A 27901-nucleotide genomic window follows, 5' to 3' on the forward strand; every position below is an offset into this window, starting at 1 on the left:
TCCTTGTCACCCTATTTTCAAAAATCCTATCTCCCACCCTTGACACATTGACATCTTTTTGGTTAATATTGGTTCAACTGCTTGTATCTCCCCGGGTGTTCAGGTCCACTGAGAAGATGTAAATAGAAATCTCCTAGTGAGATTCTGGATTTCATTCTGGGGAGAGCCAAGTCACTAGAAAGCGTGCATTTTCACTGACTGCAATTCATCTTGAGTAGCTACAGTATAGCCTTGAAGAACCATCTTTTGAAGCCTCTGGGAACTGTTTGTATGAGATGTTACAGTTACTGTGTGACCTAGGCTCTGTGCTCAGCCCTGTTCCCAAACTACTTAAGTGGTACGTACTGCGTTTTGTCATGTCTTGCTTTGCCCTCTCAATTTTCAGCTGTAAAGTATAAGCAGGTACAAGGAATCTTTAATCTCCCCTGAATCTCCATCCCTTATTGGATGTGGGGGGGAACATTGTCACCGAGGATGAGGAAAAGGCTGAGGTACTCAATGCCTTCTTTGCCTCAGTCTTTAACAGGCAGACCAGTTATCCTCAGGGTACTCGGCCCCCCAAGCTGGAAGACAGGGACGGCGAGCAGGATGAACCCCCCGTAATCCAAGAGGAAGCAGTCAATGACCTGCTACGCCACCTGGACACTCACAAGTCTATGGGGCCAGATGGGATCCACCTGAGAGTGCTGAGGGAGCTGGCAGAGGTGCTCGCCAAGCCACTCTCCATCATTTATCAGCAGTCCTGGTTAACGGGGGAGGTCCCGGATGACTGGAGGCTTGCCAATGTGACGCCCATCTACAAGAAGGGCCGGAAGGAGGATCCGGGGAACTACAGGCCTGTCAGCCTGACCTCGGTACCGAGGAAGATGATGGAGCGGTTCATCTTGAGGGCGCTCACAAGGCATGAGCGGGACAACCAGGGGATCAGGCCTAGCCAGCACGGATTCATGAGAGGCAGGTCCTGCTTGACCAACCTGATCTCCTTCTATGACCAGGTGACCCGCCTAGTGGATGAGGGAAAGGCTGTGGATGTGGTCTACCTGGACTTCAGTAAGGCCTTTGACACTGTCTCCCACAGCATTCTCCTAGGGAAGCTGGCGGCTCACGGCTTAGACAGGTGTACTCTGCGCTGGGTCAAAAACTGGCTGGACAGCTGGGCCCAGAGAGTTGTGGTGAATGGAGTTACATCCAGTTGGCGGCCGGTCACGAGCGGTGTTCCCCAGGGCCCAGTTTTGGGGCCAGTCTTGTTCAATATCTTTATCAATGATCTGGATGAGGGGATCGAGCGCACCCTCAGTCAGTTTGCAGACGACACCAAGTTGGGCGGGAGTGTTGATCTGCTCGAGGGTAGGAAGTACCCTCTGCAGAGGGACCTGGACAGGCTGGATTGATGGGCCCAGGCCAATTGTATGAGGTTCAACAAGGCCAAGTGCCGGGTCCTGCGCTTTGGCCACAACAACCCCATGCAGCACTACAGGCTTGGGGAAGAGTGGCTGGAAAGCTGCCCAGCAGAGAAGGACCTGGGGGTGCTGGTCGACAGCTGGCTGAACATGAGCCGGCAGTGTGCCCAGGCAGCCAAGAAGGCCAATGGCATCCTGGCCTGTATCAGAAATAGTGTGGCCAGCAGGAGGAGGGAAGTGATCGTGCCCCTGTACTCGGCACTGGTGAGGCCACACCTCGAATACTGTGTTCAGTTTTGGGCCCCTCACTACAAGAAGGACATTGAGGTGCTGAAGCGTGTCCAGAGAAGGGCAACGAGGCTGGTGAGGGGTCTGGAGCACAAGTCTTATGAGGAGCAGCTGAGGGAACTGGGACTGTTTAGCCTGGAGAAAAGGAGGCTGAGGGGAGACCTCATTGCTCTCTACAACTACCTGAAAGGAGGTTGTAGCGAGGTGGGTGTCGGTCTCTTCTCCCAAGGAACTAGTGATAGGACAAGAGGAAATGGCCTCAAGTTGCACCAGGGGAGGTTTAGATTGGACGTGAGGAAAAATGTCTTTACTGAAAGAGTGGTTAAACATTGGAACAGGCTGCCCAGGGCAGTGGTGGAGTCCCCATCCCTGGAGGTATTTAAAAGATGAGTAGATGAGGCACTTAGGGACATGGTTTAGTGGGCATGGTGGTGTTGGGTCGATGGTTGGACTCGATCTTAGAGGTCTTTTCCAACCTCAATGATTCTATGATTCTAAGTCTGCTAGCACTCTATAGCATAATCTTGTCTTCTCCTGGTCAACTGAAGACTACATCATGCCCAATTTTAAGCACCATTCACAAAGTTAACTCTCCCCTTTCTCCCTTCCCAACTGTTCAACTGGTTGAACAGTTAAGGCGATGCTGCTCAGTTAGGATGTGTAGTCATATCTACACCTTAAAAATGAGTGCATACTTAGGTGAGAGGAGGAAAAAATATAAAATACATCCTGAAGTAAGAAGAACTGGCCCATTAACCAGTCGTCAGGCAAGTAAGAATTCTCTGCCTCAATTACTGCTTTAGCCCCTCTTGTTTAGAAAGGGGGGAGCACAGACCCATTTTCAGGAAACTGTTGTTTCAGACTTCAGAAAAGCCACACTGCATTTCTTTCAACTAGATCAATGAGCACATTTTAATTGTCAGTTTTGTTTACCCAAGACTGTACAAACTGTCAAGGCCCATCAGCACTGGATGGAAAGCAACTAGCCACCCACTCAGCTCCACACTGCTGAGGTATTTGGCATTGCCTCCTCTAACAAGCCTTGGCAGCCCTGGAGGCAGGAACCCTTTTTTCCTCTACATGCAAGAGACAGCTCAAGAAAAAACCCTCAAAACTAAGCAGCAAGTTTCACCTCATCTCCTCAGTTTCATGTTTTTGCCCATGAAGAACATTTTAACTGTTTGTGTAGAAAATGAGATGGTCCAACACCGCCTTTGCCTTCAAATGCCTAGAGAGGTTTATTCACAACTGTTGACATTGCCCGTTTTTTAAACCCGTATGACTGGTAGAACATTAAGTCCAAGATAAATCGCTCCTTTTCGGCAAAGGCTTCTGGGCACATGGCTGAGGTATTTCAACAATGAAGGGCAGCAGCTTGCAATGTCACATGGAAAATATCTGTGGAGGTACTAGACAAAGAAGCTCTTCCAATACCACCTTAGATACTTTGCAATTCTTCCCCCAAATACAATTACTGATATCAGCTGAGTCACTGTAGAGATGAACTTGAGTTTGTTATAAGGCCTCTTCTATCTAGTGCACTACTGACAAGTGATGAATTAGACTGAGCAAAACAAGCTCTTCCCTAAAAATGAGTCCAGCATTCTAGAAACACAGTAATTAATTGTGTCAAAGTCAGACAGCAAAACCTTGTTAAGTCTCCAGGATGGGAGCAGGTAGTAAACAAAGTGCATGCCCAACCCACAGCCCCAGAAACCCTCTCTCCGTACAACCCTGTGCACACTTCTGCTCGGGAGAGAGATAGGGGCAGAGTCCAGCCTCTTTTGTCTCCCTCCCAGGTGCTAAAGTCAGAGCCAAAAACTCACCAAATTCCTGCCCTTTTAATCTTCTCCCCTTTGCTGCTGTTCCCTGGCAGTGGTAACTTCAAGAAATTGGAGGAGAAGGAAGAGAGAAGGTGCAAACAAACCTTTTTCAAATGGAGAAGGAAAATAGGGTACAAGGAGGCACTCCACACAGCAAGTATTGCAGCCCTTCTATTCAAAGCACTTGCCTTTATTTATTGTTGCCAGACAGTCCAGCTGTGTTCCCTGTTTTGGGTGAATCCCTAGGATTTTCTTTGGTTAAAAGGGACTTGTTTATAGGAATGTCTGTAGTCCACTCATGGAAGAAAATGGAAACCAGTAACTTCACCAAAAAAGCTTTTTAAAGCACAGAGCAGAAAAATAAAAGGCACTGTACCCAGTGCCCCTTAAGTGGTGAACACAAAATGCTATGCTCACACATTCACAGTGATATTTTATTTGGCAAATAAATCAAGCAAAACTCCCAAAGGAGTCCATAAAGCCAGTCAAGCAAAAACAGGAAAAAGCTGCTTGAAGATTAGCTGTATCTCAGGCTCCGAAGTTGAACAAAATAAGGATGAGAGGCACTGGAAAGCCTTGCAAGATAGCAGTCATCATTTCACTGTATTTTGTTATCTACAAATCATGCAGGTAGCAAATGGACTGTCCGTTGAAAACCGCAACTTGTAGTATGAATGCACAACAGCAGTTCCCACATGAAAAACATTGCCTAACTATCACAGCTACCAAGCCTTAAGAATAGATGTCAGGTAAAACAAGTCCAAAATCTAGCTTTAGATTAAAAAAAAACACAAGAAAAAACTTTCACTCTACCCTAGGGCACATATTGTTAACTTGCTGTTGAATACTCTCAAAAATAAGTAAACAAACTTCAGCACACTGCAACCAACTGTACTTTAGTTTCTCCAGTGTCATAAAAACAAAAATTTGCCATTTTCACTCATATAATTGTAGAATTAGTCTTCTATACACAGGTCTAACAGAATTGCTGTTCTTTTTGGAAATCATAATGCCATTAAGCTTGCATTTAAGAGGGAGTAATACTGCTTAGGGATACTGCTACATTCAGTGAAAAAAGTCTGAAGAACAAGAGTTTTAATAAAGCCAAGAACATCTAGGACTTTTTACTGATTCTTACTTAAAAGAGTATTTGCATTTTGTGGCACTTCTGGTATGGCAAAAGTTGCCTTGTAAGTCTTACGCTGTTTGAGACTAGTGTAACTTCACACAGTGACGCTTCAGACTTGAAGTGCCAGCATAGTCTATCTGCAGTGATTCTTTTCAAAACCAGAACACCCTCGCCTCGCCATACCCAGCACTAGAGGGCCCACCTCGGCTGCTTAAGCAGCTCAAGCTGTCCAGCAGCACAACTGCTTGTCAGTATACTGCAAATCTGGCCGATGTGTTCTCAGAAAAGCAAAAAAGCATACCATCAACCAAAATCTTAGTATTATTTCCCTTCATTTAACTGTAACTATTTTCTACTAAGTAAAATAAAAACCAACCCTCTCAGTGTCTTACTCCAAATTACAGCTTAAATTACAAACAAGCCAGCCAGCCCTAGAACTACTGTGAAAGAAGTACTGTCTTCTCTGCCTACATTCATAGGGCTTTGGCAACACCAATATCAATCTGTCTTTCTACAGAACTACAGTGCGGTGTTACTCCTCCAGATGCAATTGCTATGTGCTTTGAAAAGCACAACTTTAAAGCATGTTTGGGAATTTCAAGCTCCAGCCTTAAAAAACACCAAAACAATTATTAATGAATAAATGAATATAAAAGCAAAGGGAGGGTTTCCTTTTGTAACACATTATTTTTTCTTCATAGTACCTGCTAATTCAGAAGGCTATTATCTTTCCCTTTGTTGGTCTCCTTTTATTATCTGCAGTTTTGTTTCCTTGCATTTCTCTGACCCTACAAACTTGCTTCTGCGTTTCCCTTTCACTGCATCTTCTCCCGAGCCAGGCTTAATAATTGCTCTTTCTTGCAAGCAATCTTTTTTCCCCCCTAAAAGTGCTAAATGAGCACTTTTAATCTGCTATTACCCTGATTCATTTTAAATAGGAAGGATAGGTAAAGACAGTTCTTTCAATCATTGTAGCTGGTATACAATAATGCATTAAAATCTTGATTTTTTTTTTTAATCTGAATACAACGTAATCTAAGATTAAGTGTATATATCAAGATCTGTAAGTATAAGCTATCCTTTACTGAATTTTAAATTGGAGCCTTCTAAAAACGGGATGCGAGCAATTTGTAAAATGACTTCAATGATTTTTCCTCATTCACTTTAGCTCCCCAGCATCTACAGACCATCCCTTTGGGAAAACAATTTGCATTTAACTAACATGCAACAACAGCAACAAAAATAATGTTGCTTGTGTATGCAGAATCTCAAACTACAAATGAAATAGAAAAGGATTTTGATATATGACCACCAACTCTCAGATAGAAACCTCATCAAAAGTACTGCATAAAAACATGACACAAGTGCAGATCATTACAAAGAATGATTTAATAAGATGATGCATATCATCAAAAAAGCAGCTGGCTTTTCATCCTCCAATAATTTGTTTTGCTAAATCAAATGCAAATCTCAACTAGTTACACAGGCAGAGAGGACAGTCTGGACTAGCTAATCAGAAGTGAAAAAATTCCATGCATTTAGGATAATAAAAATAAAACATATATCTAAGGCTTCACTCAAGCCTTAGAAGACCAGAGCTTTCATCAAAATTTACCAGTCTCCTACACCCTGCCCAGCAGCAGCCCCAGCTGCTCCGACCAGTCAATAGAGCATTCATAGTTTTCATTCCCCTCTCCTAATTCCCTTTTACAGAAAAAAGAAACTGAGCAGTGAGGCCAATATCCAGTTCTATCATCTGTTGTTTTATGTCTAAACAGTTACTTCCCTTGTTCTGAAGAGGCTCCAGCTCACAGAGGTCTAACCCTAGTCAGTCCCACACCCCCCTAGATGAGCCAGGAATGGTGCTGCACAGATCATGGGCAAGTTCATTGTTTTACAAAAGGATGCCCAAATGGATCCAGCTATTATTTCACTGTATCACCCAACAGACTTTCCTTCCTCTTTATCAGGTATTTGATGGAAAGATTGTTAAGAGATCTTTCCATCTCTAAGAAGCTTATCAGCTCATAATACTGCAGAGCCCAAATTAATCTCCTTGAATTAAAATAATACTGCAGCTGAGACTGATGCTATGACATAATGGATACAGGCTGAAAAGGAAAAGAAAAAAAAAAATCACACAAGTACAGGCAGAATATAAGAGAAAACTGCAGATACCCTAGGCCTAATTCCTTTAATCTTAAGATCTCCAGGCACACCCCCCCGTACTCCCACCCATTATACTGGAGGAGGCAGAGCTGCACATGAATGAAATAGATTGAATTTTACAAGCAGTAAACTAGTGCATCAGATGCTAAGAATTATGGATCCAAACATTACAATAGCCTGCAAAGTGCCTTTCTTGAGCACCCACAGGTTAAAGCAAAGTAACCATGAATCTTCAGCAGCCTGCCTACTGTAAAGGTAAAAAAACCCAAACAAAGACACTTTGCTAGTAGGGTGTTGTGTCCAAAGAAGTCTTGTCTCTGTTCTCAAATACCAGTTCAAACAGAAATCCATTCCGTTGTCTCAAAAGGCTTCAGCAACAGCCACTTCCAATTTTTCAGAGAAAACTGTCTCTTCAGCTCCATGAAATTCTACTGAACCTAGGAACTATAGAAGCCTAGTGGGAAGCAAGTTATGGGGAAGCCTCCAGGAAGAGATTTTAAGCTGCATATATCAACAAATCATTGAGAGATTCAGATTACCAACACAGCTCTGTGAGACTGCTGCAGCCCTTTCTATTGCAGCTCTTGCCAGCACATCTCCTGAGATATCTGCAGTTACCCTTAACATTGCCAACATCTGGCAGATCTTTGAAACAGGAATGTCAGACCAATGGCAAGAATGACGAAAACAGAGATAACATTTAGGTGTGCTGGGTCTGGCCTTGTCTAATACACAGAAAGACCAAATATGATCAGTTGCCCTATATCTGCAGATTCCCAGTCTTTGCAATCAGGAATCCATGAGACGGCAATCCAAGTGAACTGCCTGTTGTGGCACAAGCTTTCCCCATGCTTGGGCCATACTTACTTAAATTTATAAACTGTAGTTTCAAAAGTTCACATAATCAGTTCTGGCTCCTGAAGAATTTAAAGTGGGAGTGCCTCAACAGTGCAACTCAGTCAATAAAACATCACTTGGATTTATAAAACAAAACTAGTGTGCTGTCAGCATTTTCCAAAAGCATTTGAGTCAGTTACTCAATCTAAGATGATAGGTCTGAGCCTTGTAGACTTACTGCAGGTCATGGTGCAGTAACTTCTTCATTTGCACCAGGGAAGATACTTAAGCCTCTCAACTTTAACAGCAAGGACACCTAGAGTGCAAGGCAAGTACTAAATCCAGCTACTCTAATTAGAGCTAAGCTGATACCCAAATGTGACTTCTAAAGTTGTTACACAGTTGTTACTCTGTAGAGGGTACAGTGCAGGCAGCATGACTGAGACATCTTACATTTATCTGAACAAAATGAAGCATTGTCTTTGTAGCTAGGTAGCTTGTGACAGTGGGAAACCCAGAACATTCCTATGTTCAGGTACTCAAAGAAAAGCAGGCTTACACAAGTTTTACTAGAATGGCCTCTGCAGCCACGTACAGCAGCAGCGCAAGGCAGAAATTCATCAACTGCCACATTAAGAGCCATAGAAATAAGAGCCCACAAAATGCATCTTTAAGGTACCTCACACCACATACAATTCAGAGAAACAGCCTGTTTAATAAGTTTTGTGACTCTCCAGCACAAGGAGGACAATAACACTAGATGTACAAAATAGAACTTAACCATTGATCTAACAGCCTAATTCTATGCCTTGAAGTCCTTCAGCTAGTTCACAACTGGACAGTGGTAGCAGCATGTGTCACAGAACAGACCAAAAAAATTTTAACAATATATTCCTGGACTGAGTTTCCCTCAAAACTGAGGCTTCCAAAACAACCTATTTTAGTCACCAGCAACCAAAAATCTTCTCCAATTGTGTATTACTCACAACCTTTTGTGGTAACTGAGAGACTGAGCAGGCGGTTTGTGCAGGATGGGGTCTCTACCCATTTTCCTCAAAGGAGATGAGGAACAGCTGCCCAAAAGGCACATCCTGTATGCCACAAGTAGAGAGCAAGGCTACTCTAAGGCTTAGTCTCTGAAGGACTGGATTAGCAGTTCACAGTGCAGTCTCAGTAAGAGGATCATGAGTAATCCATGCCTCCACACAGGAGAACAACCTATTCCACACCTTTCTCTCTCTGGGAGCTGGCCATCCAACTCCTCTTGTTCAGCCATGCTGACTGATACATGGAAAACAGAGCCATTTCAAAATGGATGAAGACAACTCCCCCCGCCCCAAAGGATTAATAGCCTTTACCTTCAAACATTTCTTCCTCCTTCATCAGTTAAGATCAGAAACAAGAGAAAGAGCAATTTATTAAAAAAGGTGCCTGGCAGGATTAAAACGAAAGCATTCTCCTCAAAAATTAGAGGGGGTGGCTGACACTACCTGTCAAAGCTTGTAACATTTGGGCTTGCAGCCAGCTCTGCAAAGGCATTTAGTTTTCTGTTTGGTGGTATAATCACTTAGAATCTCTTCCCTGCAGTAGTTTGAGAAAAGTAGAAGAGGTCAGCTTATGTACACATCCATCTTGGCACTTCTAGTTTGGAGAAAGTGCCAGCAGTAGAAAAAGTTAAAACAAATATATTTGAGGATACGTTTGGGGTTAGAAAACGTGGCTGATCGTATTTCTGTAGATTCTGCAGTCTGTACTCCTGTGGGATGCCAGTGATACTCATGCTGACAAAGAAGGGGTTGGTAGGGAAAGTGTTCATGGTATGTGGACAACAAGCTATACCTTGAAGAAAACCAGATCTTTGCATGGTAAGGGGACCAAGGAAGGTTCTGTGAATCTCAGTAGCACTTCAGTGAAGAAACTGCTGTGAGATATGACAAGAGGCCAACAGCTTCTCCCTGCCTATAGATATCAGAGAATATGCAAGATGTTCTTAAAAACTATAATAGGGGATTCACATCACTTTAACATTATTGGAGAAGGAATTTGATGGTGGTATCAAATATGATAAGAGGGGTACAAACTCAAAGTCTTTAAAGCATAAGCTAGCAGAACTATTTAGGGTTACCATCATTCATGTTAGTGGTTGAATGTTAATGTTTTTTCCTAGTAGAGACAGAGTAGCAATAGTTGTTTGTTCCGAGTGCACCACAGCAACCCCAATGTAGGAGTGGATGCAAGGTGTGATTCCCACCCCTGAGAAGACTGTGCCAAAACCAGCAGGGGATGATTTTTGCATGTTTGTTCCCTAGGCTATCAGTAGGAATGGATGGCTGCAAGTAGCTTCCTCATTTATTAAAAAAGTTACCTGAAAAAGGAGGAAAAAAAAACCAAAAAAAATCAAAGCAGCTGACTTCAGAATTTCAGAGAAAACAGACCAGGCTGTGGCTGCAAGTGGATAAAGAAACCAATAAGGCTAGCTTGAGTGGGATCCTCATGATTGTCACACCGAGATGACCATGGTGTCATGCATTAAGTACACAGAACTCTGCTGCTTTAAGTTACATTGCAACACCAACTGAAAACCAGAGCAATGAGCTCTATTACATCATGGAGACATCTAATCCCTGCTGCACTGTGCCTCCCACAAAGAGGAATGCTTTAAAAGCCACCAATCTTCCCAATCACAGCAGCTACTCTTCATACACAACCAGCCATCAGCAGCTACCAATTTGAACAGAGTGAGAAAGCCATTGCCTGCACCCTGCAGTCAGGGGCCTTGCTACTGCCAGATTTCAGTTTCAGCACAGCTAGAGCCAAAGTGCCACAATCAGCTCAAGGTAGAACAGAGTAGAGCTGCAGAATTCACAGCATGAGGCGTACTTAAAGAAGCATATCCACCAACCGTTGTGCAACAAACATAGTTACAGTAGTATTTAGTTGACAGGTAGAGGGTGGGAAGTGATCAGTATGTATGTTTGCAGAAAGAGTCAAAATGAGCACTTCTCTACTACACTTTTTTCCTCTCCATAAACTCTACTAGCTACATACTAGTGCAACATCACTATTTGGAGAAAGCTCCAGAGCTGGCCTGCTAGATTATGGTCACTGGTCACTTTGGAGCAACTCCAGAAACCATCACCACACACTAGTACTTACTGAGAAACTGTATGAGCTTCCAAACAACTTAATATTTTCCTAGTGCCCAAGTGTGTCTAACCCACACAAATGAAAACAAGCTAAACAGAAGATTTTGCTCAGCAACATATGACGACTTCATAAAAATACACTTTACATACTTTACACACACTTATACTGCAAATAGCAAAGGATGACCCATCTTAACAGCCTGAACCACAGAATTACTAGTTTTCTGCCATGGCTGTTCGGAGTATCCGTGAATAGCTACTTCCTTCTGCACTTTCCTCTCACCCTTAAAACAAACAGAAGCATAGTGTTTTGAACAGAGCTCTGTAATTGGAACAAAAGGTGGCAGTTCAAACCTTTAAGAACACGTAGCATCTGCTTACAATTCTACAGTACAAACAAGCCACAAGCAAGTGAAAGCATATTGAATTTGTTCTGGCAGAAAACTATGTCTCCCCCAGGGAAGGAGGTGGTGGGAACGTCTTAGGGACAGAGATTTTGCCATCTTCCCTATATTGATTAGGTTTAATGACATAAGACTTTTTCTGTACATGCAGCTTTTCCTGTTGAAAAGCATGGCACTTGGTCCACGACACTCTGACCTTTTCTTCCAAGTTAACAGCAAGATCCACAAGTCTGTCTACACTGCAAAAAGCAGCGTAAGGAGGAAAGCCTTGAGCTAGCTAAAAACAAGGTGCAAGCATTATAGTTACAACACTGTGGTGCACTGCAAAAGCTATTTATTGAGTTGAAAGATAGGGCTAATTTACAGCAGGTACAATGTCATGCTCATATGGCCAAGCAGCTTTCAAGAACCACATCCATGGCTTGGAACAACATGATTTTGCACTGTGTAGATGTAACTAAGTCTGGTGCATGTGGAGCATCCTTGCAACACAGAAAGTGGAACAGGGCAGGTATGCCAAGTAGATTAAGCTACAGTGACTGGGATGAGCTTCACAAAGCAACCAAGCAAACTTGTGAAAGAAGAATCCATCCAGAGTTACTAAACACAAAGACATCACCACCTCTGGTCCAGGGAGCATGGGGATGAATCTGTCATCTAACACAGGATGGCTGCATTCTTGAATGCAGAAACTGCAACATCTGTGCCTTGTTCCCCCTGCTTGGGCATCAGGTCTGCCTCTCAGCTCTTTTGAGGTTCCAGGCACCTCTTTGCCCCAGTCCTCTACCCAGTCTCCCACTGCTTCCTTTCAGTCCACAGTTCTTTCACCCCCACTGGTATCATTTGAGCCAGGAGACTTTACCTGTTAGTACACTCGTGCCCCTGTACTCGGCACTGGTGAGGCCGCACCTCGAATACTGTGTTCAGTTTTGGGCCCCTCACTACAAGAAGGACGTTGAGGTGCTGGAGCGTGTCCAGAGAAGGGCAACGAGGCTGGTGAGGGGTCTGGAGAACAAGTCTTATGAGGAGCGGCTGAGGGAACTGGGACTGTTCAGCCTGGAGAAAAGGAGGCTGAGGGGAGACCTCATCGCTCTCTACAACTACCTGAAAGGAGGTTGTAGCGAGGTGGGTGTCGGTCTCTTCTCCCAAGTAACAAGCGATAGGACGAGAGGAAATGGCCTCAAGTTGCGGCAGGGGAGGTTTAGATTGGATGTAAGGAAAAATTTCTTTACTGAAGGAGTGGTGAAACATTGGAACAGGCTGCCCAGGGAAGTGGTGGAGTCCCCATCCCTGGAGGTTTTTAAAAGACGTGTAGATGAGGTGCTTAGGGACATGGTTTAGTGGGCATGGTGGTGTTGGGTTGACGGTTGGACTCAATGATCTTAGAGGTCTTTTCCAACCTCAATGATTCTATGATTCTATGATTCTATGATAGACTCCTACTTTTACAATACTGTTCTTGCTTTGAGTTACAGCAGTGGTCTCAGAGAGCTTTTCTCAGACCCTGACCATGGTGGATAGAGTACCCCTCATGACCGTGAATTATTTCAGACATTTACTATCATATCTTTGCAACCAGATGTCCCATGCCCCCTGAAAACTGAGCCCAGGTTCTAACATCCACTGCCTCCTCCCACAAAACCCAGGCTAAAATACTAATTCTAGCAAGATGAGTTATATGCCAAGGGGAAAACAGCAACATGACAATAAGAGGCCAGATTAACTATACAGCAAAAGACATGAGAAACAGGTCTAGAGCACAACTGGAAAACAATTACAGATCTCAGCTACTTGGGTAAGGTCTACTCCTCCAGGCATTGTTTAACCTCTCTTACTTGCACAGCCTTGAGAAGGAGCTACACCCCAAATGAAGAAGTTTTGCCAACTCTCTACAGTTCCCCATTATACAGTGTAGTGGGATGACACATTGAAGACCTTATAGTGATTTTGCATCTTCTGCTTTTCCTATTATTTTGCATACTGCTACAGTCCTTTATACTCAACTTTCACCAGGAATTACTATTTCATCCCTCTTCTCAGCATGAATCACTGGCAATTATTATTTTTAATGGACGATATCAAATGATGAGGATATTTATAGATATCCTTAAAGTAGACAGCTTATCATTTCTCCATCACATCTCCTTGTAGACATTTCAAGGCACAGCATGTGGAATATTGCAGAGATCCATTTGCATATCAAAGAAGATACAAGGAAGTTTAATGCTTTGGCTGGCATCATGATCAATACATGCTGTACAGTTTATTAAATTAGCCTGACTCTACACAAGACCAGTGCTAGCAATTTTACCCTTTGTAGCTCAAAGTGCTGGAGACTGCCTAAAGAAGAACCCAGGCATCAAGCTAGCTGCATTTAGTTTACACAAAGCTGTATCACTGTTTCCAAAGAGAATAGTAAACAAGAGTGCATTGGCAGTTACACCACCTACAAGAAGCCATTCATTGGAATAGCTAATGCACATTTCACTTGATACAAAGACTTTCAAAATCCACTAGAACTCAGAAGGAAGTAGGAGTTTTTCTTCTGTGAAGCTTTCTTACCAAGGAATTTCTGTATTCTGCACCGGAACTGAGAACCATCCCCCTCTGTCACCAATAACTGCCCCAGTAACCTTCAGAAATGAGGACAAGTAGGATGCAGTTAGTCAGAGTTTCAACCACCAGGAATTAGAAATAGGATTTCCTGGTATCACAGCTGAGTGTCTGGCCCCCTGGGTTATTATGCATGCAGAGGGATTTCTCCACCTCTGGCTTCCAGAAAGCCTGCCTGGGACTTGAGCAACCTTCAGCCAACAAAACGTCACTGAAACTGGGAGATTCATAACAGAATACTGACTGGTGTGGGCTATACTCCAACGCAGCCACTAGCAGATGGACTAGCAGCTCTTCCCTTCCACACCACTGTTCAAAGAGTATACCATACGGGAGGAAAAAAATCTAACCTGATTAGAGCCGAGTACTACACACCCAAACTTAGTCCAGCCCTTAAGCAATCTTACACACTCTTGTGGCAAAAATACAGTAGTGGAGCCCAGTCCCCTTTTATGGGAATTCTCCCCCAACTGAAAAAAATCTTTGGTGAAACCCTCTAACAAATCTTAACATCACCGCCACTATTTGAGGGCCTGACCATAGGCAGCGCTTTGCTACAGCGTGTATGAAAACAACCATTACAATACAGACAGAAGAGCTGTCTTTAAGCTGCATTCTCACTGCACTAGAGACTGAAGACAAGCTTTACAGTTTGTGTACTTGTTCAAGACAAAGTGTTCTTTTGCATTTTACACTCTTCAGAGACATTCACACCTTTGTTTAAGCTATGCTGAGAAACTCAAGTATTATGTGTATATATATTCAATGCTATTTACTAAATACTTATGCAGTTTTACCTAATACCATCTATTTCGAGCTCCTGTTTTTCATGGGCTGGCAGTGTAATTTCAGTCTGAGCAGGAAGAACAATCAGCCTCACACTGGTTCTTTGTGATTTGTACTGACATAACACTATTCACCCATCCCAAAGCAGTTTTTTCCACCCACCCCTGAAAAAACAGCCATTTCTAAACCTGAAAGCCATTTTGTTCCATAAACCCATCAGTCACCTCTGAGGGCTAGTGACATAGCCATACCACACCAGTTCAAGAAAACCAAGCAGGGGTGGGAGGCTGTAAGGGAAAAAAACCCTGCAGACAGGTCAGTGCCAGCCAACAGAAGATAAAGCATCCCTCCTTTGCCAGAGAAAAGGAAACAAAGACAAACTATCTTTCAGCTTAAGTCAGGTATTTCCAGTAAATAAACATAAATCAGGAATAGTTTAATAGCAAGCACTTTTTCAAGAATCAACTCAGGCCCCAAGGTTAGCAATAATATTCTCCAGTTATTCTTTTCCTTACCTGGCTACTCCATAACAAGGGTTCCTAAATCTCAAGGTCATGAGAGATTTAGATCCATATCAGAAAGGTATCTTCTTCTTGCAACAGCCAGCTCAAATAAAGTACTCTGGGTGACAGAGAATAGGAGAGCACAGACCACCACACTTCAGATGAGAGGTCACCACATCTCATACTCTCCTGCATCTGCCCTACCTGCCAGCTTAGCCACCTCCCCCCTCAGTCTGTCTTTGCAACCCCCAGTTTCCCCTCCACTGTGCCGAGGTGGTGATTTTTATAGCAGCTGTTGTTCATCGCCTCCCTTGATCCCAGTCAGGGCTGCAATTAGACCTTCATTAGCCCTGCACTAGGGCAGCTGGGGATGTTGTTTCCCCTCCTCCAAAGCCCTCATGCTGCAGCCCGTCTGTGGAAAGGAACTCAGCACCTGCCATGTGCCTGCTGTTTTCTGTCACTGGAGTTGTACAGAGCTGGCCGATGTGCTGGTAACACCACCCCACTATGGGTACAGGCAACTTATGCACTGCCTCTTTGCCACAGGGCCAGCACACTTCAGGAACACGCAGCACTCTCGTCAGAGTGCATTGGCATGACAAAGTTGTGGCAAGAACGCGTTTTCTGTGGAAGAAACATTGCAGGAAAGCCCTGAGTGAACTCCTTGTCATCTTTCATAAGCCCTGAGGCATGTTTATTGTTAGTAGAATAGATAGCAAGATGCTTACAGCAGTGTATGTAACTAGGAAAAAATCTCCAGTGTAAAATGTTAGTGCCATCACAAGTAAGAATTAGAAAAGCGTGTGTGAATCCTTCGTAAACTCAGTCATCCTTATTGTTATCAACAAGCCAAATCAGAAACCTGGCCTGCTGCTGTGCAATTTGAGCATGTTCTGCAGAGAGACAGTGAGACGGGCAGGGGGCCACCAACCCTGAGAGGAGAAGCCATGGGAGCTGGGCTTCTTCAGCCTGGGGAAGAAACAGCTTCAGGGGGACACAAAAGCAGCCCCCCAGAAACTACAAGGAGTTTATTGAGAAGATGGATCTGGGCTCTTTATTGAGTTGTTCTGTGGAGGAAAAGGGACAATGGACATTAATTGAAAAAAACAGGTTTTAGATAAAGAATGTAATTTTCACTATGAGAATAATGAAGGAACGAGTTATCCAGAGTCCTTGGAGGTTTTCAAGACTGGGCAAATCCGTGATCACTCTGATGTGGGTTCAGTGTGACCCTGCCTTGGGCAGAAGACCCCCGAGGGCCCTCCTGCCTGGGGTGTCCCTGTGATGCTACTAACCAGCCGAGTCTTTCCCACAGCCAGGCAGAAGCCAGCCGCTGGATGTCACCCTGCGCTCACTGAACAACGCTACTCCCACTGGCAAACAAAGGATCAAATCCCATTGCAGCGGGAAGGCTTTCTTAATTACAAGCTTTTTACTTCACGTAATGATTTAGGAGTATTACACTTCTTCAAAGCCAGCCTTGCTGAAAAATACACAACGGTTTAGTTTAAAAGCTTCGGAATCCCCACCCAAGGTTGAAAACTTAATGCTAACTTCAGCCAAAGAGATACCATGAGATCGTAAGTTAAGAGTGCAGTTCGAGGCCACATTAAGAATCCTACACAGCCCTGTTTAAACGCAAAACTGGAATACACATCAAGCTGTGCATATATTTCCCCTATGCTGGGATAAAATGAACAGAAACAGACTGTAAGATCTTGTCATACAAATAGCACACACTGCATGTAAGATATTGTGTACGTATTACTAAAACAGTAACAGTGAAACTGCTGTGATTTCTAGAAAGAAACTGCAAGGACAATAATCACTGTAGGGGAAAAAGAAATAAACTAGAAAATCAAAAGCATCCTCCACTGCCTGCTAGCATAATATTGATTCTCCTCTCCTTCTCCTGAAAGTCGGCTCCTGTTTATTTCAGCCAGGTACGCTACAGCATGAACACTTAGGGGTCTGACTGGCAAGCTGTGTTGTTCTGAAACGAGCTTCACCTAAGAATGTGAAATGCAGAAAGGAGATCTGTGTTCAGTGTCAAAACTATTGATCTTTAACAGTCAACTTCACATTAATAGTACTGCCAACTGCAAGCACTCAAAAGTTTTCTACAGACATCCCGTGCTCCCCTGCCATTCCTCCCTTCCCCACTTCCCCCAGATTTCATGGTACAAATCTGGGATCATTTTGTTTACCTTTGGTGCTAGTGCTGTTAAGATTAAGGTTGTCATGCTTCCCTACATTTGTAAAGGGTAGAAACTTAGACTTTCCTCTAAAAACAGGAGATACTCTTGTTTTTCTCTTGTAATAACCAGGCCTTAGCAATGGTAATTTTAAGTTAATCAAATTGTGAAATTTGTGGTAAAATAATGAAAATCAGCCTACTGAAAATAAAACCAAGTACCTATTTGATTCAAGTGAATGAATGACAATTGAGGCATATTGTGCCTCTTCTCTAGAGTGAGAAGACCATGTCAGACTGCAACATCTCCACTCTTCTGAGCACACACCCCGTCCCTTGCAAAGTCAATCTACCCAACATGCCTTCTCGGTGTAGCATTTACAGTGAAGAGATTGCCCTCAGAGAGGCAATGGCCATAAAGATCAGGAATTGTTGCATTCATTGTATCACATCCCTGGTGACTAACGAATGAAGTCACAATTCTCCTTTGGACAACTAAAAAAAGGATCCTGCCAATAACTCACATAATGAAGCTATAAATTTATCTAGTCTATCATACCAGAGTTCAGATTGTAGCATAGGTCACCAGCGCTCGTGAGATGACAGTTTTACACAATGTGGATGTATAAAACAAGTACCTATGACACTGGGCAGATGAAAGGTGCTATAAAGCTTCATTAGATTGGAAACCATCCAACAGTTGCACATTAGAGACTGAATTCAATAGACAAGTAGCTTTCCCAGTACAATGCTTCTTCACAGCCAGATGCTTTATGAATACCACAAAGTGAACCCTTATCTTACTTTCCTCAGAATTAGATTTTCAAGTAGCAAAGACAGACTTTGATGCCCCTTGAAAGCCTGCTGAGTTATTTTCTGTACAGAAGAGATCACCACAGAACAGGGCCTCTGATGGCAGCCAGGGAAAAGGCAAAGAGAAATAAATACATACTGCCCACATTCTGCCACGATGGCCCCAGACTTGCTATAAAGAAGTCATAGCAGGCTGTTTTTCACCAATACTCCAAATGTTGCCCTTTGTGCCAGCTCAAAAAGGACAATATATGTATACCTACTCCCTGTTGTATGCATCCTGCGCTGAAAGTATTCTCCTCTTAGTTGTTGTTTTACTATCCTGAAGTATCCATAGCTCGTACAAGCTGGTTAAGGAGCAAACAGGAGCTGAAAGTAGTTATGTCTGCAAGCTTTTATTTACAAGGACATGGGTTAAGGATTAAGCACAATGTCAAGGACTAAAATCACTGGTCTCACTTTATACGACAGAAAGTCCAGTTCTCCTGGCCTGCAGCTCCTGCACTGTAAATGAAGAAGAAAGGACAGTATCTTTGTGGAGAAATGTATATAAAGCTTTTTACATCTGCCTCTTACACATCCATGTAGAACTGGGTACATTAATAACTGTAAGCAATTATCTGAGATGGTGATTTCAGGAAAAACTTGTGTTTTCCAATAGCAAATGCTAAACCTCACCTCACAATTTTCATTCATGATATCCACAGCTCAATTTAATGTATTTTGTGTGTTGTTTGCAAACACCTACTGCTACGTGTACTCTTCTGGTACACACAGCTTCTAACGTGTGACCAGGTATAGGATGCATTTCCATTGAGCCTATCTAAAATGAATGCATTTTCAATATTTTGCAATTGCAAACACCTCATCTTGGAAAGCTGGGATCAGTGGGAACAATCCAGCTAAAAAATTACACTTTGTTGGTTAAAAAGTAACTGTTTGCTCGCAGACAACCCTGCCAGAGGTCTTTCACAAATGCAAGTACTGCTAGTCCTAAAATGTTTTGTCATTCAACCTTCCAAAAATAATGTTACCTAAAGAACTTACTTTTTGGGGCTGAACTGAGAGCATGGAGGCAGAATACCACCACTGCTTTAAGCCACAGGCATGTTTAACGCTGAGTGACACAACCTCCCGCTCTGGGGGGCTGGAGGCTCCGCCCAGCGGCTCCCCACGGGTCCCCCCGTCCCGTGTGGAGGCAGCGGAGAGCTGAGCTGGCGATGACCGGCCCGGGACTGGCGCCCTCGCGGCCATTATGCCTCAGGCGGCCCTTTCCCCCTCCCAGACCCGCGAGCTCGGGGCGCGAGGGGGCAGAGAATGCCCGATTCCGATTGGCTGCCGCGCTGGCGGGCGCTCGATCCCGCCCTTCTGGAAGGTTCTCCGCCGGCTGAGGCGCTGAGGCACGGGGGAGCCCCATGAGGGCAGAAGGCGGTTCAGCCGGTGTCGGGCTGCCACAAGAGGGCGCTCGGAGTCGCAGTCAGGCTTGCGTTTCCGAGACAGAGTACCCACCTCTATTCTGTGGCTTCAGAAACGTGCTTGTTCGTAAAAAATTAAATTTTCTACTTCCTCACCCGATTCCATGAGTGAGGCTCTCCACGACATAACAGGCATCCAAGCACTGGCAGTACAACTGTTAGAGCCAGAGAGGGATCAGCAGGATACCTCCTCCAATTCTCGTATTTTGAACATTTAGCAAAGGCTAAACATCTTTATACCAGTACTCAGGGGAGCAACAGGGCACCGTGCACCCTCCAAGCTGGGGGAGGCCCTGGGCAGGCACCATCCCCAGCCTTACCCCATCCTCCTGTTACAGTCTGTGGCTCTGAGCCATGGTTTCAGCCTGCACATGCCCCGTACCAGCACGCACGACGGGTGAGATACTCTTTTCGACACACTGCTAAAGCCCATATTTAGTTACTGGTGATTTGTCAGTTGTTGGATAGCTCTTGCAACAAAAATTATTTATTCCAGCGAGTCACAGATGGCTCACCCAAGGAAGGTATTTTTAATATCTAATACATGGTGTAAGGTTATGGCAGGACGATGCAGGTCAAGATCGCACATCTAATCCCATACATAGCATATTTATAGCACACAGACTTATAGCAATTCAAAGGCTATTAGCTTTATTAACAAGTAACGAAGTATACACAGGTAAAAAATTTCTGAAGAGCAAATCCTGTGTGGGAGTATTTCCCCACCCCAAATCACTCCCCTTTAAATGAAAACTTCCTTGTTTTGAAGAAGGATTACTTGTTTCACAAACATCTATTACAGGAAGGGCTGTGTGTTCAGAGAGGGTGTCCACGTTTCCTCCTGTCAGCTTTCCCTGGTGGCAGCCGAGAGATTACTTGACTGCTTTCAGCGCTATTCACAGAAGAAATCAATGTCCTGAAAAAGAGAGTTAAAAGGAAATGTTTTGAGATTACTGAAGGATTAACGTTCCTTTATCAACCCCCAAAGGTACATGAGTAGATGCAAACACAGAATACACTATAATATACTCAAAGTATTCTGGAAAGGAAAAAGGACTTTTATCTTTTGCCTCCTTTTGCGTAACTGGGATGATTTGTTGCTGCCATAAATTTTTAAAGTGAATTAGGCAATACCACCTTCTCTCTTCATTTCAAATGATTCCTTTCTCTCCCTTTTTTGTTTTGTATTCCCACAACCATACCTGGATTTATTAGTCATACGTAACCCTTTATCCTTAAACAATTCCTAATCACACCTGAAAAGGATGCCTTAAACAGACTAAGGCTATGTGATACACTTGCTATGGAGAAATGTGACTAGAAAATAAATGCCAGTATTTTCCTTGAAAACGTCCAGCATGGGATAGACTTCCACAGCATATTGCCTTCATCTAGCTTCCTGCTATTATGTTATATGGCTATGTAGATCTCGATTCTGCTGCAGGGAATTATCTATCACACTGTGGTGCTCAGACTGTATGACATTTACATTAGACCAGCGTATCACATATAGCTGTCCACTGGAAGCAGAAGACAGGGAGCTGTTTTGGAACAGATGCTTACTGGTAATGAAAGTACTCTCATCTTAGCCAGCAAATGGCCAATTTTAAGTGATCGAGAGAAGGCAGGCAATCCAACACCGCTTTGTAGTACACACAGTCTATTGTGTTGAGTCTATTGTATTTCAGTGTGATTCAATGGCTCAGAAGTAGCAGCACTGAGGAAAAAAAAAAAATCTCCTAAGATTTATTGCTCAAATGGCAACCAACAGGCATGGATTACCCAGTGCTGCACAAAAGGATGCTGAGAGAAGCTCACAGGCAGAAATGTTTATTAGCGGAGTCTGTAGCTAATGGCATACATTGACTCCAACACTGAAAGTTACTTTGTTTTGGGGGGGGGGGGGGAAAGGAGGGTCAGAGACACAGAGGCCCCCAGGCTGATGTCCTCTTTCAGGCTTCTCTCCAGTGCAGCAGGTGTCGTGTCGTCGTCCCCCCCCCCCCCCCCATACTTTCCCCCATCGAGTTGCCTATCAGTTGTTCCTCCATGCAAAGCCATTTGTGTGTGCCACCCAGTGCTCTGATCAGGGGCGGGCGCCACATGCTGATTAACCACTAAGCTTTGGGCATCATCAGGTCCCCTAATATAAATGGCAACCCATTCTCAAGAGAACCCATCATAACACTAATATTGGGCTTTGCAGGTGCAAGGCCTGGAAAGCAAGGCAAAAACCTTGCCAGCGGCTGGGGGGAAGGTTACAGAGCTGTGAGCAAGAGACCAGCTTCTGACTTGCAGATGGAAGGCTGATGGCATTAGAGGCATCTGTGGTGGTGTGCAACACTAGCTCTGTATAAAATGGCACCTTTAAGGGATATTTCTGGAGCAAGCAGCATGCCCGTATACAGATTGGTTAAGATGGGCTGTAGACTGTTTGAAATGTGAACTTAGAAAGAGTCAGATCCTTAAGGTCACGTTTGCAACACACAAGTGGGGAGCAGTAGAACAAGGAAAAGAATGTATCTGTATCACCCTTCGTTTTCGTTGCAAAGTTCCTGCATAGCGAGACTGTGAAGTAAGGGTGAAACGACTGTGAAAGTCTGTGTCACTAGCTTTGTGAAAGAAAATCACTTTCCAATTAAAGTTCTGCCTTGCAGCCTGACAACAGCCCATTATGGACCCTGAGTCAGCCTGCAGGCTAAGACATCGCTTTAACCTACCTCTGCTTGCCGTTCAGCTTGCCATGCAGCAGACTGGCTGTCATATTGTTGAGAAATGAGCTTAGAAACGTATTTTAGTCATTCTTTCATGTTCTGTGACTAATTAATTGCTGCAATGCTTCTGGGCCAAATTCAGAATAACCTAATGTAGTGTCAAGAAAAGCAATCACTTATCCAAGATTCGCATTTCCTCAAATAAAGATTGTCTGACACATTATAACACAAATCCTAGCAACTATTAACATGAAACAAAATTCTTCCTTTCACTTATTTCCTCTGTGTTAATGAAACCCATCTAGTAATCTGGACCTGGGATTAAAAACTCCATATACGATTTCAATATTGAAGCACTAATTGTATTTTGCCGTACACTTCAAAACAGCATATAGCTAAATATTCAATATTGATGAAGGTAATTACTGGAAACGTACCACTCAATTTGTTTTAAGCATAGAAATAAGCTACCAGTAAGTGTTAGTTGTAAGCCAAACCATACCAGCCTCTGAGAAAGGACCCTCCTCTTCCACTCCTCTGTGAAGTGTTTCAGATCTTCAGTAAAATTAAGAGTTGTCTGGTGTATGAGACACTACTGTACATCATCAGGGACAATCACCCTTTCAGAAGTACAGCCTACTTACTCACAGAACACTAACGTGTTTCCAATAGCGTTTTAATTCAGCTTTTTGATAGACGTACCAATAACTGTGAAAGCATGCTTGTTTTCTCAGAAAAAGAGTAAATCAGAAGTTCTCTATGACAATGTCCCTCTATATACAGTTTATAGAAAGTGTGCTTGTACGCGTTACTAAAGTACGCAGCACAATATCCAGACTCTAAAAAAGAAAGCTTCTTGCAATGTATTGCAAATGGCTTGGGTAAAACTTACATGGCCTTGAAGGAATACTGTTCAAATCAATAGGAACTCTAATAGGATCAAGCCCTTAATGCAGCATTTGTAATGTCTGCAATATCAGAGCGTATGTTAGGATTTTATTGAGGCTATTTGCCTGTATAAAGGCCCAAAGATCGGATCCCTAAGCATCTGTGATATGCTACAATCAACTGCCACAATTATGATTTGTTTTTACAGCAAATTAGCATTATACAGCCAAGTATAATTATGTAGCCAGCTGGGCTTTTACAAATTCCTTACCGTTGTAGGAACAGTCTTATTTGCTTCTTGATAGACATGTTGTTCTGAGACTAAACTGCTAGGGAAATAACCAACTGTCCCCATATGGTCTTCATACTGTTCTCCATAAACCTTCAAGCAAGGAGATGTATAATTAGGTACCTTAAAACAGTCCTCATCTGGTTTGAGCTAGTTCATAAATTTAGTCAAAAGCAGTCACTAATATGTTAACTCTGGTTTTAGATTTCCTAGGTTCCAATTAGCTGGCACATGAACCATTAACAACAGTTCTGATACAGGCATACATTTTTTGGAGTGAATTAATACCACCTATAGTTTATCTGGAATTTTTTTTATAAATGCAGCTAGTATTTATCTTTACTTCCCTTAAATTTAAGAGTTTTATGACCATGATAGAAGCTTTCTCCTCCATAGTTTCAGCAAACAGCCACAGAAAAGAACTGTTGAGCTCTTCTGTTCATAATTACTATATAGTTATTGAAGATATTCCATTTAAAAAAATATATTAAAAACCTCAAGACTCCTCAATCAGTTTAAGTTTAAACATTCGCTTTGAAAACTAAGTTGCTGCTTTAAAACCCACAATAGCTCAGCATTAGCATCCATTTCTTGACAGAAATGCATGTTAATCTACTTCTGGTTTGCTCATATATGCAAGAATCTCCTCTTACACTTCCAGCCCAGAATTCTCCAGAGTCGTCTTCTTTCACTAGTTTTGAGTAAACATAAATCAACTGCCCTTTTTTGATATTAATGAATCTGCAGTCTGGAGCATTATAATCCTCTTCTGCTCTGGCAAGGGAAATGGTGTCTAGAAAAAAAAAAAAAAGAATGAGGCGGACGAATTTAGATACATATATACTTTTAGAGAGAGAAATATAAATACGTATGTGCTTGTATGCACACATGTAAAACTATTTCTACAGATAAAAGTAGGTTATCCTGAAATGAATAAAAGTCTTCAAGAATTTGTTCTGCTCATTTTTCTATTCTCCAGTAAGCAAAGTAAGAGCTTAAGAATGTGCCATTTCTTCATAGTGGAAGTTACAATCCTTCTCTCTACACTTACCTTTCACTTGAGTGAAAAATGTCCTTTACAAACCCCTTTTTGCAGTAAAACTGCATGTGACGTTCCACATAAACCCTCCCACTCTGCTTTTAAAGTTGACAAACCAATGCAAATATAACAGAGCTAAATAAGCAGAGTAGTTTTCCCTCGCACTACCGCATCCAAACTCGGCAGTCATTTTTGAGACTATTTCTTCCTCAAAATTAAAGCAAAATTACTTACAGACACAGTCATCATCAGCACACAGCTTCTTGCTGGCAAGCTTGTCCATAAAAATTCCAGTTACAAGAGGACACATTAATCTGAGACACAAAAGTAGAACAACCAAATAAACACGTTGTGTCATTTTTCTTTGCTGCAGTGCTTGCTGAATGCGCGCCGGGTCCAGCAATCCCCATCTTTTATGGAAGAGGCAGACACCTGGACAAACAAGCCAGGCCAATGGGAAGGGGTTGGGGCGACATTCCACCCCACCAGAGGAGCCGCAGGCAGGAGGAAGACCTCAGGGTCCACTCACGAAACCGAATCCCTTCCCAAAGCCATTCTGCATTGACATTTCAATCAGCAACTGTATTATTTAAACATTTTAAGCCTTCCTGTAGTTGTCCATAATCTTAATCTTACCTCGAGCAAAGTTTGAGAATGAAAATTGTCAGAACCTGGTAAGCAGCAAAGGAAATTACATCCTTCCAAATCCTGAAGTTCTTCATTTTCACAAATGCTCACTGACAAGCGTAAGCTTCACTGGACCGTAAACCCTCAGTGGCAGAGATTTCCTTGTTACGGTCTACAGAAAGGACCTACTAGGACCCTAACACATGGACACAAATGTAAACAAAGCAACAGGGAGTTGAAACCCAGAAAAAAGGCTTTGCAAGTCAGCAATTTAAATCTGAAATCTAAGAGTTCAAGCACCACATGCTTGTACGGGCAGGATCCCTTCCACAGGGAGACGCAGTCGAGAGCAAAGCACACAGGTTACACCAGGAAGCAACCATTTCACTTTTATTTACATACATCTTACAATTGAGAGTTTGCAGATGCAAGACGCTGAACAACATACAGTGCCACAGGCTGACTTAAAAGGTCCTCTTTATGCCTTGGAGAGGACATCTAGAATTCATCTAACTTCCCAAAATCTTGTCCTAGCATACATGAGGCAAGACTTGTAGGGAGTATTTTAATTGAAATAGATGTGCACACACATGCACAAAAGGAACAACCACCGGAGTTACTGCACTGTAGGCGATTCACATCACAGCTGTCAGGCTACAGAAGGCTGGTCTGGATCAGTCCTTAAAAGTGACCGAGAGCAAGTTTGGGAATTCCCAAACTCCAGAGAACCAGCGCTACCTGATTCACAAGGAGGCCTGAAGAGCTGCTGGCTGTACCAGCTTTCAGTCAACAAGCAGAACAGAGGAAGCTGTCAACTGTCATCCAAAATCCCACACTCTTTCTTCAAAAGAGCATCTTGCAATTTCACCCTCCTGTTACAGCTGACTTCACCACATTCTCTAATCTTCCAGCCCATTACCCCTTCCTCCAACCTCCCGTATGTAGTGTCTAACTTCCTTTGCAGACAGCTCCACACAAACCCTTCTAAGTCAATAAAGGTCAAGAGCGGTAGCATGCAGTGGTAGTCTCATGTACGCAGACTAGTGGGATGCAAGGACAGCATAATTAATACCTATAAAATTATGACTGCAGAAGGAAAAACATAAGGTTCATGATGGAATAACATAGTCACTTTTGCTCCTGTGTTACAGGCACATTGAAACGATTTTTCACTTGCAAGTATTAGAATACTTGTGAAATCACACACACACAAAAATCACTAAAAAGAATGAAAAAAATACACGTATGAAGCTATGACTAATCGAGATGACGCTGGAAGGGACATCATCTTGCACTGTACTCTGGGAGCAGAAGAAGAAAGATTTTTCAGGTCTCGTGCAAAAAAGGTGGTTTATGTAGCTAGTTTTATGCTTACAGATGCACTGAAACATAGCACTTGCTCAGAAATTGAGTGGACATGCCAGAACTACCATATATAATATACCAAGAAGTATACCAAGATTTTATAAAAATCAATCATACTTTCCTGAAGGTGCAGCACTTTCTCCAAAGAACAGTTTTAAGTCAGATCTCAATTGTTTCAGAACACAAAACTGGGGGAAATAGATGCTCTGCAGCTACAGCCAAGCCCACACAACACAGGAAGGGACTGCACCGAGCCACGGTCAGAGGAAAGGCTATGGCCTCCAGCATCCTTCCTCCCGCCCCCATTGACCAAATTACTTTGGAAACAGAAAAAACCTCAACACTTGCAATGCAGCTACAATGCAAAACATTCTTCCTTGTAGTTTCTTGCCTAAATATCAGCTACTCCAATACTTACCTGAACTGCTTCTAAAGGAAACCATAAAGGAACTCTATCCCATTACTTTTTTGTCTGAAAGGCTAGTTAGAGGCCTCACAGAGAAGGTGTTCAAGAAGCGAGGAATGGTGCAACATGACAAGCGCTGTGTGACCGCTTCCTCTCAAACATTAATCTTCAAGGGTCCGATTGCAATCCTGCTAGCCAACACCATGCAACAGCTACTGCAAGATTCACCAAAAATATAATCATATTTTAAGGAAATTGCATTATTCTCTTAACCTAAAATATCTAGGTCTTCCATCACCGGAACGAAACACTTCAGCTTTCAAAGTGATTTTTGCACCCAAATATTTAGAACAGTTACAACTCACAAGACTATATCTGATTACTTCACTGCATTCAGTGTATTTCATGTCACACAAGACCTGTAAAGGTTTGACAAATGGGAAAAAAAAAAAAAAACCAAAACAAAACACCCAACAAACCCAGAAGCATTAGGACGTGCATTTTGGAAAAACCTGCCTAAAAATGGACCATCAGGCTCATCCACATTGTCTTTGTAAAGAGCCAGAAAGCCCTTTCTAAACCATTTATTAAAATCACTGGTAATAGGGCTGGAAAAAGCAGAAGAGAAGCCAACAGATAAACTTTTATGTTTCTTCCGTGGACCTGCTTCTACTACCAGCCATCATTAGAAAGACAAAACCAAGTTGAGCAACAGTGCTGTCAAACTGTAATCAATTTCTACCCATACCTGGAAGAAAACCTCACTAATGGTAAGTTGTTTTTCTTAAGTGACAAAATTATTCTTGCTGAAAAGCAGCTGTCCCCTTGATAATGAGGCTGAAGACTGAGTGTTGCATTTACTCTGAATATGCTGACATTCCTGCTCACGCTTTTTGCTCTAGAAAGACAGCTATTTTTCCAGCACTCACTTCTGAGAAATGAGTGTCATCTTAAAAGTAGCTAAACCAATATACTGAGTAAGCCCTGCAAGCCTAA

At 42.9% G+C, this 27901-nt stretch overlaps 1 protein-coding gene across 1 annotated transcript; it reads right to left on the reverse strand.

Moving 5' to 3' along the window:
* Nucleotides 1-20472: 20472 nt before the first annotated feature.
* On the reverse strand, nt 20473-27839 carry OTOR (otoraplin). Its single transcript, XM_076335049.1, has 5 exons — nt 27369-27839; nt 24742-24821; nt 24122-24261; nt 23451-23561; nt 20473-20496 (listed from the first exon to the last, which is right to left on the reverse strand). The coding sequence occupies exons 1-5, from the start codon at nt 27404-27406 to the stop codon at nt 20473-20475; spliced, it is 393 nt and encodes a 130-aa protein (XP_076191164.1). The 5' UTR covers nt 27407-27839.
* Nucleotides 27840-27901: the final 62 nt, after the last annotated feature.

This window comes from Aptenodytes patagonicus, chromosome 3 (assembly GCF_965638725.1).
Source record: "Aptenodytes patagonicus chromosome 3, bAptPat1.pri.cur, whole genome shotgun sequence".
Classification (NCBI taxonomy): Eukaryota; Metazoa; Chordata; class Aves; order Sphenisciformes; family Spheniscidae; genus Aptenodytes; species Aptenodytes patagonicus.

Excerpts from the sequence above, each read along its gene's own strand:
- OTOR (XM_076335049.1), bottom strand. The coding sequence starts at position 27,406 with ATGCACGTCCTAATGCTTCTGGGTTTGTTGGGTGTTTT. Across the intron at positions 24,822-27,368 it reads CTGGGTTTGTTGGGTGTTTT|ATTAATGTGTCCTCTTGTAA; the intron begins GTTTTGGTTTTT and ends TTTGTGTCTCAG. Across the intron at positions 24,262-24,741 it reads TGCTGATGATGACTGTGTCT|ACACCATTTCCCTTGCCAGA; the intron begins GTAAGTAATTTT and ends TTTTTTTTCTAG.